This window comes from Esox lucius, chromosome 8 (assembly GCF_011004845.1).
Source record: "Esox lucius isolate fEsoLuc1 chromosome 8, fEsoLuc1.pri, whole genome shotgun sequence".
NCBI lineage: Eukaryota > Metazoa > Chordata > Actinopteri > Esociformes > Esocidae > Esox > Esox lucius.
The window spans coordinates 21,547,891-21,564,687 of NC_047576.1; the positions used below are offsets into that span (position 1 = coordinate 21,547,891).

Sequence of the window (16,797 nt, forward strand, 5' to 3'; positions counted from 1 at the left end):
GACCAGAGAGCGGTGTAAGGACATCAGGGATAAAATTGTAGACCTGCACAAGGCTGGGATGGGCTACAGGACAATAGGCAAGCAGCTTGGTGAGAAGGCAACAACTGTTGGTGCAATTATTAGAAAATGGAAGAAGTTCAAGATGACAGTCAATCTCCCTCAGTCTGGGGCACCATGCAAGATCTCACTTTGTGGGGCATCAATGATCATGAGGAAGGTGAGGGATCAGCCCAGAACTACATGGCAGGACCTGGTCAATGACCTGAAGAGATCTGGGAACACAGTCTCAAAGAAAACCATTAGTAACACACTTTTTAATCATGGATTAAAATCCTGCAGCGCACGCAAGGTCTCCCTGCTCAAGCCAGTGCATGTCCAGGCCCGTCTGAAGTTTGCTAATGACCATCTGGATGATCCAGAGGAGGAATGGGAGAAGGTCATGTGGTCTGATGAGACAAAAATAGAGCTTTTTGGTCTAAACTCCACTTGCCGTGTTTGGAGGAAGAAGAAGGATGAGTACAACCCCAAGAACACCATCCCAACCGTGAAGCATGGAGGTGGAAACATCATTCTTTGGGGATGCTTTTCTGCAAAGGGGACAGGATGACTGCACCGTATTGAGGGAAGGATGGATGGGGCCATGTATTGCGAGATCTTGGCCAACAACCTCCTTCCCTCAGTAAGAGCATTAAAGATGGGTTGTGGCTGGGTCTTCCAGCATGACAACGACCCGAAACACACAGCCAAGGCAACTAAGGAGTGGCTCCGTAAGAAGCATCTCAAGGTCCTGGAGTGGCCTAGCCAGTCTCCAGACCTGAACCCAATAGAAAATCTTTGGAAGGAGCTGAAAGTCCATATTGCCCAGCGACAGCCCCGAAATCTGTGCAAACCTGGTCAAGAACTACAGGAAACGTATGATCTCTGTAAACAAAGGTTTCTGTTCCAAATATTAAGTTCTGCTTTCCTGATGTATCAAATACTTGCAATAAAATTCAAATGAATTACTTAGAAATCATACAATGTGATTTTCTGGATTTTTGTTTTAGATTCCGTCAGTCACAGTTGAAGAGTACCTATGATAAAAATGACAGACTTCTGCATGTTTTGTAAGTGGGAAAACCTGCAAAATCAGGAAGTGTATCAAATACTTGTTCTCCCTACAGTACATATATACAAATATTGCAAATATATATATGCTATATTTGTATTTTATAAATGTCATGACATGATAGTAAGAGGCCATGGAGGCTTGAATGTAGAGGGAGAGAGGGAGGGAAAAAAATCTGTTTTTCCTGAGTGACATTGGGGCTAATGATGTTGATTGAAGGATTTGTTCAATGTCCTATCGAAATACCCCAATTCATGTTAACTTCAAAAGATAAACATAGTTTTTAAAAAAAAAAGCTGGTTTTGTCCTAGTCTGCCTCTGAATAGATACATCAGGAAGTGGGGATGGTAGGCCAAAACGGGGCACTCTCATGGTCTAAATATCAAATCCCAATGCTCCAGGGCAGTATAGTGGACATATAGTGCCTTTTGTAAACTGGTGTCTTTCAAATGGAAAAAGGTCCAATCCGACCCTCATATCATCATGGCCACCCTAAATTTATTACAGTAAGTGTAAATCTCATTTAGATTAGGTTTGCCACAGACTGACTCCTCACTTTCATGTACCAGTAAACCAGGCCTAGATGTTGGCCTATGTAACACATAAAATACCGACCAGTCACGGTCGGTCTGGTAGTCCGACCCTGGACTACTAGTCCTGGACAACAAGTATGTAGACGCGTATACACTTGATATGTTTTTTCATGGGAGGAAAAGACCATGTTAGAAACAGCGAGTCACATGATTGGTCCAGCCCATCCCGGATACCGGAAACAGCAGGGCAGGGCCCAGAGAAATTATCGCTTTTTTTATAGCGATTGATAACAGGATCACTTTTAAATGGAAATAAAGCCATTATCGTAATACCATCCCTATTGCATTATATTCTCGAATCCGAATTCAATTTGAGGTAAGTGTGTTATTTTTAAGACACTAGCTTGGGACTTTGCAAGCTAGCCAGCCTAGCAGTTAGCCTAGGAGAATGGCATCTGTATATCTAGCATACACTATATATACATATATATATTTATAGACCGTTGTGTTTAGGAAAAGTGCTAGCCTCACTTTGCAGAATTACATAGCTTGATAACTTGTCGCTTAGTAAACACCAGTCTTAATTACAGGAATCTAAACTACATAAGCAAGTTAGCCTAGCATCTCGCTCACGAAAACCTTACTGCCAGTACTCCGTAGTGCAGTGGTTCCCAACTACGGTCCTCAAGTACCCCCAACAGTACACATATTCATTGTAGCCCCAGCCAAGAACAGCTGAACTTGTCAACTAATTATCAGGCTTTCGTTGAGTTGAATTGGGTGTGCTTGTCCAGGGCTACAACAAAAATGTGTGCTGTTGGGGGTACTCGAGGACCGGAGTTGGGAACCACTGCCGTAGAGTTCCCAATGATTAGATCCATCCTGTTGGACGAGAAGCAATTACAATCCCGAGGCTGTTTTTTAAACATCTTCACTGTGTTTACTTGCAAAACGTTTCGAAATATAATGTCCGCTATCTTTCATCTCAGATAATATGATGTGCATTCGGAAAGTACTGTCCCCTTCACTTTTGTAAAAATGTGTACTTTGCAGACATGTTCTAAAAAGGATTACATTTATTTGTAATGGAAAAGTGATATTTCCGTATTTTTATTTAATTTGCAAAAATAAAAAATAAAATTTTACTTTGTCATTATGGGTTATTGTGTGGAGATTGATAATCAAGTTAATCCATTTTAGAATAAGGCTGTAACATAACAAAATGTGGAACAAGTGTACTGTACAGGTCTGAATACTTTCCGAATGCACTGTAGTCCTTCAAATAAAAATTATAGCAGAGTTGCACCATTCAATACCCTGTTGGTGCCTCCAAATAAGGAATTACATTTAATGGTAACATTCCTTTTTGTCATTGAATTGGTATTATTCAATGTTATCTTCTAATATCTTTTATTGTGAAAGTAATATAAAAGTTTCTGAAAGTAATCGGATTACATAATGTACTGATAAAGTCCAATCATGCTGTTGTCTGAATTGAATTAGAATGTAGAGGATTTCGAAAAATTAAGTAACCCGTGATGTAACATTCCGGTTTGAATAATCCAAATATTACATTAATGATTACAATTTTGGATAGGTAACTAGTAACATTAACAGATAACTTTTATTTAGAAAGTAACCAATTCAAACATAGTCACAAGATAACTAAGGCAGAAAGCATGTTTGTCATTAAAAATAAGATACATAAAACATTTGTACTTGTAAATTATACAAAAGTTGTACTTGTAAATTATAGTTCTAGGCTGTGCCTCAATAAGAGGAATACAATCGTATTTCCTTTAGAAACAAAGGAATTATGTGTTTAGTAGCTTTAACATCAAGGTTATGGTTACATGAAATCTCTCTGTATTTACAGTTATGACAGCCATCAAGCATGCCCTTCAGAGGGACATCTTTACCCCAAACGATGAACGTCTTCTCAGCATTGTCAATGTCTGCAAGGCAGGGAAGAAGAAGAAGAATTGCTTCCTGTGTGCCACAGGTGGGGCATAGTTTCACCAGTGACATAGTGTACACCTTTAGAACATGAAAACTCTCAGAGATTGACCATTAGAATCTCTGGAAAGAAATGTACATTAAAGGCTGTAGCTAGTTATGGATCCACAGATCTCTGTCACTCCCTAGTTAGACCCTAATAAACATTTGATTATTCTACCTCAGTTACAACGGAGAGGCCGGTGCAGGTGAGAGTGGTTAAGGTGAAGAAGTCTGACAAAGGGGATTTCTACAAACGGCAGATGGCCTGGGAACTGAGGGATCTGGCTGAAGTAGATGCAAAAGATGCCAGCAAGGTCAGTGAAAGCGGTTGCCTGACAATTAGAAAATTAGAGATTTTCTAAACATGGCTTCATCTCCAGTTCATGTCTTCAGGCTGCACCATGCCCATCAGTTTCTATGAGAAATCAGAACTGTGTTTACAGTGTAGAAATCATCAGAGGGTCTCAAATCCAGACTCATTGCAGGAAGGAAACATTTGTTCATTTGATGTTTCGTCGGAGCAATGAGTTTGCATAGCCAGGCAAGATGTAACCAGACACAGCCCTCTTTTACTTGATTGAATGTACATCCTGTGACTCACCCACAGACAGACATTTTAAATTCATTTTCACATCAGTTATGTTGATGTCTACTAATTGGATCATTACTCTAAAGTTAACAATATATACTTTTTAAAACATTGCTTTTACAGAAAATGTTATGCTTGATTTGACAGAAAAGTGGTGAAAGATAGGAGAGTTCTTGCTAAAAGATTTGTAGGCTAGATTTGAATCCAGTACATGTGCACCAGAGACAGCTGGACCACCATTGACCACGTCCCTGGAAGTTGGATAATCCATATAGTATATCATGATTAACAATGTGTTTAAAACATTACGCCTGTAAGATTCTTGTTTATGACAGTCCTTCTTCCAAAGAACCATTTTATGAACAAATTTCAGGGAAAGTGCCCCAAATTCTTGTCTTACTTAGTTTTGTATAGAATCCGTCTTCGTCACGCAAACCATCCAAACCAACAACTTTAACAATGTATCTGAGTGATTAGGTTTTTATTGTACCAGTGTCTTTTTGCTTTCAATAAACATTTAAAGACAAATCATGGCTCATGATGTCAACAGTCCTTTGGAGGTGTTGCCATTCAGTAGAACCCGGAGTTGTTGAAACAACCCACCACTTTCTCTCACCATTTTCCGTCCACCACTGCCTCTTGTTATTCAGGAGAACCCAGAGTTTGACCTCCATTTTGAGAAGGTGTACCGATGGGTGGCCAGCAGCACGACTGAGAAGAATTCCTTTATCTCTTGCATCTGGAAGCTGAACCAGCGTTACCTCCGGAAGAAGGTGGAGTTTGTGAATGTCAGTTCCCAGCTTCTGGAAGGTAGGCGGGCTCTGTAGTTATGAGTCGAAAGCATGGGTGTCTTCTAGTGACCCTTGCTTTTCCCTGTATGTTGAATCTTTGAGTGTCTTCTTTCTTGCCTGTTCCCAATCGCCTGAACTCAGCTTGAAGTGTTTTCCAAAGACGTCTACGTAACCTGTGATGATTTGGTGTGGCTTTTGGTGGCTTAACACATCTTTATTCTTACTCTTTTCTCTTAAACTGTCACTGGCCAGAGCTTCCTAAAGCGGAAGGTTGGTAGCACTTAACTACTTTTCACATTTCCTCTCCATTGTGATCTTACTGAGTTAAATCAGCATTCGCATAGTGGACTCACATAACTTTGACTATGGCTGTTGTTTGCCTTCTTCGGCTGTTGAGTGCTAATGTGTGAATAATACAAATGTCTGTTTGTATTTGTACAAATTGAGGTGTGATGTGTGTGTTTGAGTTTGTGTCTGGATGTGCATACTATACTGCATGGCAAGTTCCGTTCCCAACTTTCCACCGTCCTCTGCTTCCCTGGTTAAGAGTCAGTCCCCAGTGGTGAGAGCCAGAGTGTTGCTGGGGGCGACGAGGATGCTCTGGATGACTACCAGGAACTGAACGCCCGTGAGGAGCAAGACATTGAGGGCATGATGGAGGTGTGCGACTACGCTATCTCTAATGCAGAGGCCTTCGCTGAGAAACTTTCCAGGGAGCTCCAGGTTCTGGATGGGGTAGGTATACATGTAAAAGGGTCCTACGGGACAGAGTCATTGCCACACAGAGAGAGAGAGAGACGTGCTGGAATAAACTTCACTTGACCTTGTTAGTTTACGCTGTCAGTTTGTCAACACTTTGCTCTACTGTGGGAAATCTGATCGAGCCAACATAATGTTAGCCACCTTCAATGCAACCTTTGAAGAAAAACTAACTATGAAAGACTTGAGACTAGTATTTTTTGGACAGGGTGCCTCATAGCAGGAGGCCACTCGGTTGACAGACCTGAGTAGTCGCATCTGGAGAGACGGTTGGGTGATTGATTGCCTTCTACATGTACACAAAACATCTCTAGCCATCTTTGAGGAAAGCTTTTCTTTATCACATTAATATGTAGTTGTGCTAATAATAAAGGTATGGAAATAATTTCTTATCGTTTGTGAAATGGTAACTTACATCAAACACCGCAATGCAATATGTTCAGTAACCTTGTTTGAAATGGCTAAATAGGTTAATATTAAGACTTTCATGTTTTTGAAAGTCTACCAGAATCTTTAAACATCACCCATTGGCTTCTTCTGTGGTAGGATGTATGTTTTAACAGCTATTTCCCATTTAAAATGTAATGAGAATTTTTTTTTTTTTATGGTAGGCCACTGTTAAGCCTACATTAAGAAATGTCCACAGTATCTTTGCCCATTGTTAAAACTAACCTAAAGCATAGCCATTGCAGGATTGTGATTGGTCGAACAGCATGGTCAAATAACCACCTACCATACTGCCCTCCCCCCAGGCCAACATCCAGTCCATCATGGCATCAGAGAAGCAGGTGAACATCTTGATGCAGCTGCTGGACGAGGCTCTGTCAGAGGTGGACACCATAGAGGGCAAGCTGAGCAGCTACGAGGAGATGCTGCAGAGCGTCAAGGAGCAGATGGACCAGATCTCCCAGAGCAACCGCCTCATCCAGATCAGCAACACCAACAACGGCAAGCTGCTGGACGAGATTCAGTTCCTGGTGGTGAGAACTGGGGTTGATGGGACGGGGATGCCTCCATAGCACGATTATGTCGATGTGTGTGGTTCTTTGACTGGTCATTTCGGCTTAACGGGATTGCAGTTAATGATGAGCGCCTCTTCCGCAGAACTACATGGACCTGTCGAAGGGACACATACGGGCACTTCAGGACGGTGACCTGTCCTCCCCCAAAGGCATCGAGGCCTGCATCAATGCCTCGGAGGCTCTTCTGCAGTGCATGAACGTGGCCCTCAGACCGGGCCACGACAAGCTGATGGCTGTGAAGCAGCAGCAGCACCTGTTTGCGGAGCTCAGAGATACCTTCGCCCGGCGCCTCACCAACCACCTCAACAACGTGTTCGTCCATCAGGTAACTCGCACACCACAGTGACACCCCGCCGATCGGCCAGTTATGTGGGTCTCAAACGGGGTCCGTATTTATGTTTTATTTGTATTTCACCGAGAACAATGGACTGGATGGATCTGTGGAGTGACATTAGAGGGTGCTATACAAAACAATGTATTATGTAACACCGTGATATAGGGATCTACAGAACTTCACCAATAACATTTTCTATGTAAATTCCTTGTAATGTAAGCTTTAATGGGCTGAATGTGTGTCACTGCAGGAAATCAGCTTGAAAAATGTTCTGTTCACGAACCTAAGTTTAATGGTTTCAAACATGTAGTTAAAGTCAAACACCTTTTTATTTCACTCCAGTTTGATTGTGATTGAGGGGGTCCCTGATGCGTTTGCTATTACAAAGGGGCCCCGTGGCCCAAAAGGTTTCAAGAACCACTATGCTAACTTATCGAAATATGGTATCAAGATATATATTCTAATTTATTTTGAAAACAGACACCTGAGTACCATTTAAAACTAGATTTAAGGCATAACCAAATTCTATTTCTCATACAGTATATAAACATTTCCTGTTTTTGCCAGGCAGCTCTTTCTGCCTTCATTCACGTTCCTTGTTAAACATCTGTCTGCCCTGACCCTGTCTCTTTGCTATTTCCTTCCTGTACTGTAATCCTCAAATTTTTCACCGTCTTCACTCTGAACTGCCTCACTCTGAACCGGCTTGATCTGCTCCTTGTTCCTGTCAGTTCAACCACTTCAGTCACTTCAAAATGACCATCCCCCAGTTCTATAGGTCCTCCTGTATGTCACTTCCAGTGAGTAGTTCCATCACAGCAAACCCCTTTGACCCCTCCACTCTAACCTCTGACCTTTCCTACTTATCTACGCACCTGTTTTTATTCTTGCGGAAACGCATTACTGACCGCATGGGTCTTGCCGCTCATGACTACTTTGTTAACCCCCCTGTTTTTCATCTCAACGTCGCTAAAAGCCTTGTGAACGTCTCGGGCCTTCCTTCACCACCTCAGCGGAAGGCCTGACCGGGCTGTCCTTGGGTGGGTCATCCTTCCTGTGTCAGAGCGGTGCTGTGACTCTGCTGTGCTGGGGTGTCATTGCATAATGTCTACACCTGCCTGCTCTACTTGCATGTTTGTCAGCAGCCCATGTAGCAAATGTTTGGATTGAGGATTGAGAAAGGAAATGTTTTGTACAAATGACAGTGTTTCTCAATGAGGTTACCTGAATGTTAGTTTGATCAGGTTAATTTTGTACTGTTGATCCCACCAGTGGTCCACAAACTCCCAGTGGTCCTCATGAATGCAGAGGATTGGGGCAGAGAGGCTTCAAGAAACTTTTAGTTTTTAAATGAGCTGTGTCAACTGCACGTATTCCCTGTATCCAGGGCCATGACCAGAGCTCGACGCTGTCTCAGCACACTGCGGAGCTGACTCTGCCCAAACACAGCCCCCTGCACCGGGACCTGCTGCGATACGCCAAGCTCATGGAGTGGCTGAAGAACACCCAGAGAGAGAAGTACGAGGGCCTGTCCAGGGTGAGTGGCTTCCTCTTCAACATCATCATTACTGGCCTTGCCATGTCGTTATCCTCACAGCTAATATTACATCTCCATCGTTTTCATCACCGCTAGTAGATCTTCATCGTTATCATCACCGCTAGTAGATCTTCATTGTTATCATCAAGACTGCTTGTAGCACATCTCCATCGTCATCATCCTCACCGCTAGTAGTACATCCCCATTGTCATCATCCTCACCGCTAGTAGCACATCTCCATCGTCATCATCCTCACCGCTAGTAGCACATCTCCATCGTCATCATCCTCACCGCTAGTAGTACATCTCCATCGTCATCATCCTCACCGCTAGTAGTACATCTCCATCGTCATTGTCATCACCGCTAGTAGTACATCTCCATCGTCATCACCGCTAGTAGTACATCTCCATTGTCATCACCGCTAGTAGCACATCTCCATCGTCATCATCCTCACCGCTAGTAGTACATCTCCATCGTCATCATCCTCACTGCTAGTAGTACATCTCCATCGTCATCACCGCTAGTAGTACATCTCCATCGTCATCACCGCTAGTAGTACATCTCCATCGTCATCGTCCTCACCGCTAGTAGCACATCTCCATCGTCATCATCCTCACCGCTAGTAGCACATCTCCATCGTCATCATCCTCACCGCTAGTAGTACATCTCCATCGTCATCATCCTCACCGCTAGTAGTACATCTCCATTGTCATCACCGCTAGTAGCACATCTCCATCGTCATCATCCTCACCGCTAGTAGTACATCTCCATCGTCATCATCCTCACCGCTAGTAGTACATCTCCATCGTCATCATCCTCACTGCTAGTAGTACATCTCCATCGTCATCACCGCTAGTAGTACATCTCCATCGTCATCACCGCTAGTAGTACATCTCCATCGTCATCGTCCTCACCGCTAGTAGCACATCTCCATCGTCATCATCCTCACCGCTAGTAGCACATCTCCATCGTCATCATCCTCACCGCTAGTAGTACATCTCCATCGTCATCATCCTCACCGCTAGTAGTACATCTCCATCGTCATCATCCTCACCGCTAGTAGTACATCTCCATCGTCATCATCCTCACCGCTAGTAGTAAATCTCCATCGTCATCGTCATCACCGCTAGTAGTACATCTCCATCGTCATCACCGCTAGTAGTACATCTCCATTGTCATCACCGCTAGTAGTACATCTCCATTGTCATCACCGCTAGTAGTACATCTCCATCGTCATCACCGCTAGTAGTACATCTCCATCGTCATCACCGCTAGTAGTACATCTCCATCGTCATCACCGCTAGTAGTTCTTTGGTCGTCTGGCATGAACCGCATGTTTGAGATCTCCCCAGAGTGGCTCGATGATGGCCACTCGAGAACCTTCACCTTTTTCTGCTGTAACCACCGGAGGGTCAACTTGGCCTTGTGCTTAGGGTCATTGTCATGCTGGAAAGTCCAGTGGCTTCCCATGCGCAGCTTTCATGCGTAAGAATGCAAATTATCTGCCAGTATTTTCTGATGACATGCTGCATTCATCTTGCCATCAACTTTCACAAGATTCCCTGTGCCTTTAGAGCTCACACACACCCAAAACATCAGTGAGCCACCACCATGCTTCACAGTGGGGATAGTATTCTGTTCACTATAGGCCTTGTTGACCCCTCTCCAAACATAGTGCTTATGGTTGTGACCATAAAGCTCTATTTTGGTCTTGTCACTCTAAATTACAGTGTGCCAGAAGCTGTGAGGCGTGTCAAGGTGTAGTCGGGCATATTGTAACCAGGCTTTTTGGTGGCATTGGCGCAGTAAAGGCTTCTTTCTGGCAACTCGACCATTTTTGTTCAAGTATTGTCGTATTGTGCTCCTTGAAACAATCGCACCACCTTTTTCCAGAGCAGGGGTGTATTTCTCCTGAGGTTACCTTTGGGTTTTTCATTGTATCCCAAACAATTCTTCTGGCAGTTTTGGTTGAAATCTTTCTTGGTCACCTGACCTTGGCTTGGTATCAAGAGATCCCTGAATTTTCCACTTCTTAATAAGTGAGTGAACAGTACTCACTGGCATGTGCAAGGCTTTGGATATCTTTTTATATCCTGTTCCATCTTTATAAAGTTCTATTACCTTGTTACACAGGTCTTTTGACAGTTATTTTCTGCTCCCCATGGCTCAGTATCTACCCTGCTCAGTGCATCCACGGGAAAGCTAACAAACTGATATTGAATATTTATACACAGACACTAATTGCAATTAAAAAAGACACAGATGTGGGGCATTGACCTTTAATTGCCATTTTCACCTGTGTGTGTCGCCTTGTGTGTCTGTAATAAAGCCAAACATTCAAGGGTATGTCAACTTTTGATCAGGGCCATTTGGGTGATTTCTGTTATCATTATGATTTAAAAAGGAGCCAAACAACTATGTGACAATAAATGGCTTCATATGAACACAAACCTTAAATGAAATCTTAATTTTTTGCATGATCAGTCATATTTTCAAAATCAATGCCCAAATTTCACAATTTCTGCCAGGGTATGCAAACTTATGACTTATAACAACTGTACATCTCCATCATTATCATCATCACCTGCTAGTAGTACATCTCCATCGTTATCGTCATCACTGCTAGTGGTACATCGTTATCGTCATCACTGCTAGTAGTACATCGTTATCGTCATCACCGCAAGTAGTACATCTCCATCATTATCGTCATCACTGCTAGTAGTACATCTCCATCCTTATCGTCATCACCGCAAGTAGTACATCCCCATCATTATCGTCTTCACCGCTAGTAGTACATCTCCATCGTTATCGTCATCACCGCTAGTAGTACATCTCCATCGTTATCGTCTTCACCGCTAGTAGTACATCTCCATCCTTATCGTCTTCACCGCTAGTAGTACATCTCCATCCTTATCGTCTTCACCGCTAGTAGTACATCTCCATCCTTATCGTCTTCACCGCTAGTAGTACATCTCTGTGGTTATCGTCATAACTGCTAGTAGTACATCTCTGTGGTTATCGTCATCACCGCTAGTAGTACATCGCCGTGGTTATCGTCATCACTGCTAGTAGTATATCGCCGTGGTTATCGTCATCACTGCTAGTAGTACATCTCCGTGGTTATCGTCATCACCGCTAGTAGTACATCTCCATCGTTATCGTCATCACCGCTAGTAGTACATCTCCATCGTTATCGTCATCACCGCTAGTAGTACATCTCCATCGTTATCGTCTTCATCGCTAGTAGTACATCTCCATCGTTATCGTCTTCACCGCTAGTAGTACATCTCCATCCTTATCGTCATAACCGCTAGTAGTACATCTCCGTGGTTATCGTCATCACTGCTAGTAGTACATCTCCATCCTTATCGTCATTACTGCTAGTAGTACATCTCCGTGGTTATCGTCATCACCGCTAGTAGTACATCGCCGTGGTTATCGTCATCACTGCTAGTAGTACATCTCAATCGTTAGCAGCACCAGGATCATATTTCTCAAAAATGTACTCAACTTAATTGGATTTCTCTGTTTTCAGACCTATGTTGATTACATGACCAGGTTATATGAACGTGAAATTAAAGACTTCTTCGAGGTGGCCAAGATCAAAATGGCAGGCACAACGAAAGAGGGGAAGGGCAATAAGTTTGGTGAGACTTCAGAATGTTTTTCATTGGGGAACGTTTGGGATTGTCTGTCTTTTCTCTGTAGCTGTGTGTTTTGTGTTGGTGTTGTACACCTGTTTTTGTTTTTCATTGAGTGTTTGTTGTATGGTTTGTAGTTGGTTGTGTTTGCTTTTGTGTGTGTAGGTATATTTGATTTGGTTTTTGATGTGTGGCTGTGTAATTCTATTCAGTATTTTTGTTTTTTTGTCCCTCTGTACTTTATGTAACATCACCTGCTTCTTCTGCATGGTTCTCTATGCTGGAGTTTAAGTGTTCATTCCAGCAAACATAATGACATGTTCCCAGAGCTACCTCCTCCGCCATAGCTTTTCATTGCCTATGAAAGGCCTGTGTGATGTCATTCCTCAGTGTTGCTAGCTGGTGTTTTGCTCAGTGTTATTTCCCTGTTGGGCCGCTTACTGTATGAAGCCATCTCATGAACCAGTCAGATTCTGGTATTATCTCTTTCACTCTGACTGCGGAGAATGAGGTCATTAAGTACTTTTAGACTACCTAGGGAGAGTAAACATTAAAAATGGAATGAAAGCATCCTTTTATCTGTATCTGTAGTAAACTGAAATATAATACAGGAAATATTTTATATTTCCACACAGTGAAATCATCCTTTCCGTTTAGTGAGATTGTTTTTGGCAGGGGGATATGTCTCTCCTTTCTTAATTCAGGATTTCTGCGTTAGCTTTCCCCCCAAAATTAGCACAACTTTTTTTCCTAAACGTCAACCACCCGCCTCTGTAGAGCATGTCAGTCTGTTACCTTTGACATATAACCTCAAATGGAACTCCCATGCTGCATGTCATGAGCCTAACATGTCTCTGTCTCTGATGCTTGCCTTTCTAACCGGCCACCAGCCACGCTTCCACGGAAAGAGAGTGCTCTCAAACAAGATACGGAAAGTAAGTATCCCAGCCGGTCACGCAGTCCCACCCCCGTAACCTGCCCCTCCACCCTACTTCTTTGTCTGCACAGCCAGGACCCTTTCCCCCGTTGATTAGAGCCCATCTCCCCTAGACTCACATAGCCCTCCACCTAAACTACCCACAACCTATCACCTGTGGAACATTTTTCTGGCTGCTTGTTAAAGAGCACTACCAGATATATTTGTAAGACACTATGAATTATCACACTAATTCCAAACAGAAAAGGGAACATTTGGTTATTATTTCCAGCATGTTTTTCTGATTATTAATGTCCAACAGCCATAATAATCGTATGGCCTTTTTCACCAAGCACGCCTGTCAATGTTTCATATGCTCTCTTTCAGTTGTCTTCAGCTGTTCGTGTTATGTGTAATTACTGGTCAACTAACTACGCGTATTTGTTCGATTTCTTCAGATGCCCCAAATGTATACATGTCTAATAGACCATTTGATCTGCTTTGAAATCGAGTCCATGTGAATGCAGCGTTGGTCTCGGGGGTTTTAGAATTGGTCAGTGGACCAGAGACTTGTACAGTACATCGCCTTTGGTTAGAAAGTGTTTTTAAGACTGTCCGCTCTGGTGCCCAGGCCTGCATGGCAGCTCTGGGAAGCTGACCGGCTCCACCTCCAGTCTGAATAAGCTGGCAGTGCAAGGCTCCAACAGCAGACGCTCCCAGTCCTCCTCTCTGCTGGACATGGGCAATATGTCCGCTTCAGACTTGGATGTGGCTGACAGGACCAAGTTTGATAAGGTGATGCTCTCGTACAGTCCACTGCCACCACACTTACAAAATCTACTGTTTTCTTTATCAGGTGGATACTACACAGTTTTTGTGGATCTCCTTATTTTTTTCTTTTTGAGTTTTTGTGTATCTGTTAATATTGATTGAGGTGTCTCTCTTTTTGTAGATCTTTGAGCAGGTTCTTAGTGAGCTGGAGCCTCTCTGTCTAGCGGAACAAGATTTTATCAGCAAGTTTTTCAAGTTACAGCAGCACCCAACTCTGCTTCAGGTAACTGGCAGGCTTATCTGACTGGTTGAGTGTTAAAACTGGATAATGAATAACTTTGGGGGGATTTAACACTGGTGGGTTCTTAATATTTTAGGGAGAAGTGGAGGAATCCGATGGAGGAGTAATCTCCAGACAGGCTATACCAGGGGAACACAGACACTCCGTAACTTCAAATGAGTAGCTAGCTTCTTATCTCTTCCAGACGTTTCCAATATGTTATGATGTCCATGAGTAGTGCTAGGGCCACTAATCATCAACAGATGTCATGCATTATCCTTATTTTGCTTTCTTTTTTCTCTCAATATTACTCCACTGATGGAGCAAATGACACATGGATTTCACTACAATGTAATAACCCCTTGATAAATTGTGTGTGTAATATAATTTCATTTTGACTGTATTTTCTGTCTTCCTGTTTATTTTCCCCTGACTGGTCGTCCTCAGAAAGGACATGGTGCGGTTGATGATGAACAAGATCTTCCACAGCATCGAGACGGAACTCAACAGCCTCATTGCGCTTGGAGACAAGATTGACAGCTTCCACTCCCTCTACATGCTAGTGAAGATGAGTCATCACGTGTGGACAGCCCAGAACGTGGATCCCGCCTCCTACCTCAGCACCACACTGGGCAACGTGTTGGTCACCGTCAAAAGGAACTTTGACAAGTGCATTGTGAGTGGGGTTCCGTGTAACCAGTCCATTCAGATTTGTTGGTGCATGTTTCGGGTGTGGTTGAACTGGTCTTGTTTCTCCCAGTCCGGTCAGATGAGACAGATGGAAGAGGTGAAGATCTCTAAAAAGAGCAAAGTGGGCATCCTGCCCTTTGTCACTGGATTCGAGGAGTTTGCAGAGCTGGCTGAGACCATCTTCCGGAATGCAGAGCGCAGAGGGGATCTGGACAAGGCATACGTCAAGCTTATAAAAGCTGTCTTTGTGAATGGTGGGTCTGATGCTTTTTCTGAAAAGGTTCAATGTTGTGATTGAAAGGCTTGGGTGCACATTGATCAATGTGGTTGACGGTTGGTATGTGTGATGTTTGGGGTCAGTGCTCTGATTGGGTTGCCGGGGGGGGTCTGTGCAGTGGAGAAAGTGGCCATTGAGAGTCAGAAGACACCCCGGGACGTGGTGATGATGGAGAACTTCCACCACATCTTCTCCACGCTATCCCACCTGAAGATCTCCTGCCTGGAGACAGAGAGGCGAGAGGCAAAGCACAAGTACACGGACCATCTGCAGTCCTATGTGATCAATTCACTGGGACAGCCCCTGGAGAAGCTCAATGTGAGAGAGGGGGTTTACACTTGGCATTGAATTAAATACATGTTTCTGTGTAACACCTTATCTGACGACTACAACATGTTACAATATGTGATTTCCTACAGTTGTCTAAGTACGGTGTCCCTCTGCTTTGTAGCACTTCTTTGAGGGAGTAGAGGCACGTGTGGCCCAGGGCGTACGTGAAGAGGAGGTGAGCTACCAGCTGGCATTCAACAAACAGGAGCTGCGTAAAGTTATCAAGGAGTACCCCGGCAAGGAGGTGAAGAAGGGCCTGGACAACCTGTACAAGAAGGTGGACAAGCACCTGTGTGAGGAGGAGAGTTTGTTACAAGTGAGTGACAGAATTATTTATTCTAATAAATGTATATTGTAATAAGTGGCAGTAAATTGATGATAGTGGACTATTATACTTCAGATCTGTTTTCTCTTTGGATGCTGGCCGTGCATGTTGGTATGGGTGATCGAAGTCCTTTATGCCACTTCTGAATGCATTTCCATATTTCTCCACTAGGTGGTTTGGCACTCCATGCAGGATGAGTTCATCCGTCAGTACAAACACTTTGAAGGCTTGATTGGCCGTTGCTACCCGGGATCAGGAATCACTATGGAGTTTACCATTGGAGACATGCTGGAGTACTTCTCAAGCATTGCTCAGTCGCATTAATCACACGCAAATATGTGTATACTTTAACCTTGATCTCTGTTGCTTTAGTGCCTCACAGAAGAAACACTACTATTTACTGAAATAAATCTGCTGATGCTGTGTGGCCAATAGTACATTTCTGAAATTGATTTAACTAAACTTTTGTCTGCAATACTTGTCTGGAAAGGGATTAACAGTTGTAAATAGTTTGTGCGCGCTCATGCGTACATGCATGCTAATAATTTGCACAGATGTATTATTAGGTCTATAAGGAAATTGTAATTTAAAAAATGCATTTCGAAAGTGTCGAATTTTGTACAATCGCATGTTGTTCTTCTACTGGAATATTTCTGTTCTATGATTGCAAATCAAAAACAGAATGCCATATTGTTGCAAAATAAAACAAGTACATTTTGTTTTAGAAATCTAGTTTGTGTGGTATACAGTATAGGGAATCCTTTTTATTGACTCGGTGTTTCCCTCTTAATTGCAAAACGACCCATCAGTATGCGCGCGTGTAAAACAGTCCCATCTGCAAGAGAGAAAACATGTAATTAATACAAGACAGAGTCTGGTGCTTTTAAGAAGAGAAT

The 16,797-nt window shown here is 43.1% G+C and overlaps 1 protein-coding gene across 4 annotated transcripts; it reads left to right on the forward strand.

Annotated features, from left to right (window-relative positions):
* The first annotated feature begins 1,835 nt into the window (after positions 1-1,835).
* On the forward strand, positions 1,836-16,621 carry exoc1 (exocyst complex component 1). 4 transcript variants are annotated; one of them, XM_010872250.3, is made up of 19 exons: positions 1,836-2,017; positions 3,518-3,643; positions 3,823-3,953; positions 4,879-5,038; positions 5,272-5,289; positions 5,567-5,754; positions 6,531-6,758; positions 6,883-7,125; positions 8,522-8,671; positions 12,207-12,318; positions 13,203-13,247; positions 13,860-14,023; positions 14,181-14,282; positions 14,377-14,459; positions 14,727-14,955; positions 15,040-15,223; positions 15,365-15,564; positions 15,698-15,892; positions 16,073-16,621. In XM_010872250.3, exons 2-19 carry the CDS (start codon positions 3,520-3,522, stop codon positions 16,223-16,225), a joined length of 2,709 nt encoding a protein of 902 aa, XP_010870552.1. In that variant the 5' UTR covers positions 1,836-2,017; positions 3,518-3,519; the 3' UTR covers positions 16,226-16,621. The 4 variants fall into 4 exon arrangements, with proteins under 4 accessions (XP_010870552.1, XP_010870554.1, XP_034149715.1 ...); XM_010872252.4 differs by lacking the exon at positions 13,203-13,247; XM_034293824.1 differs by lacking the exons at positions 1,836-2,017; positions 5,272-5,289 and having other exon boundaries at positions 3,520-3,643; positions 16,073-16,225.
* Positions 16,622-16,797: the final 176 nt, after the last annotated feature.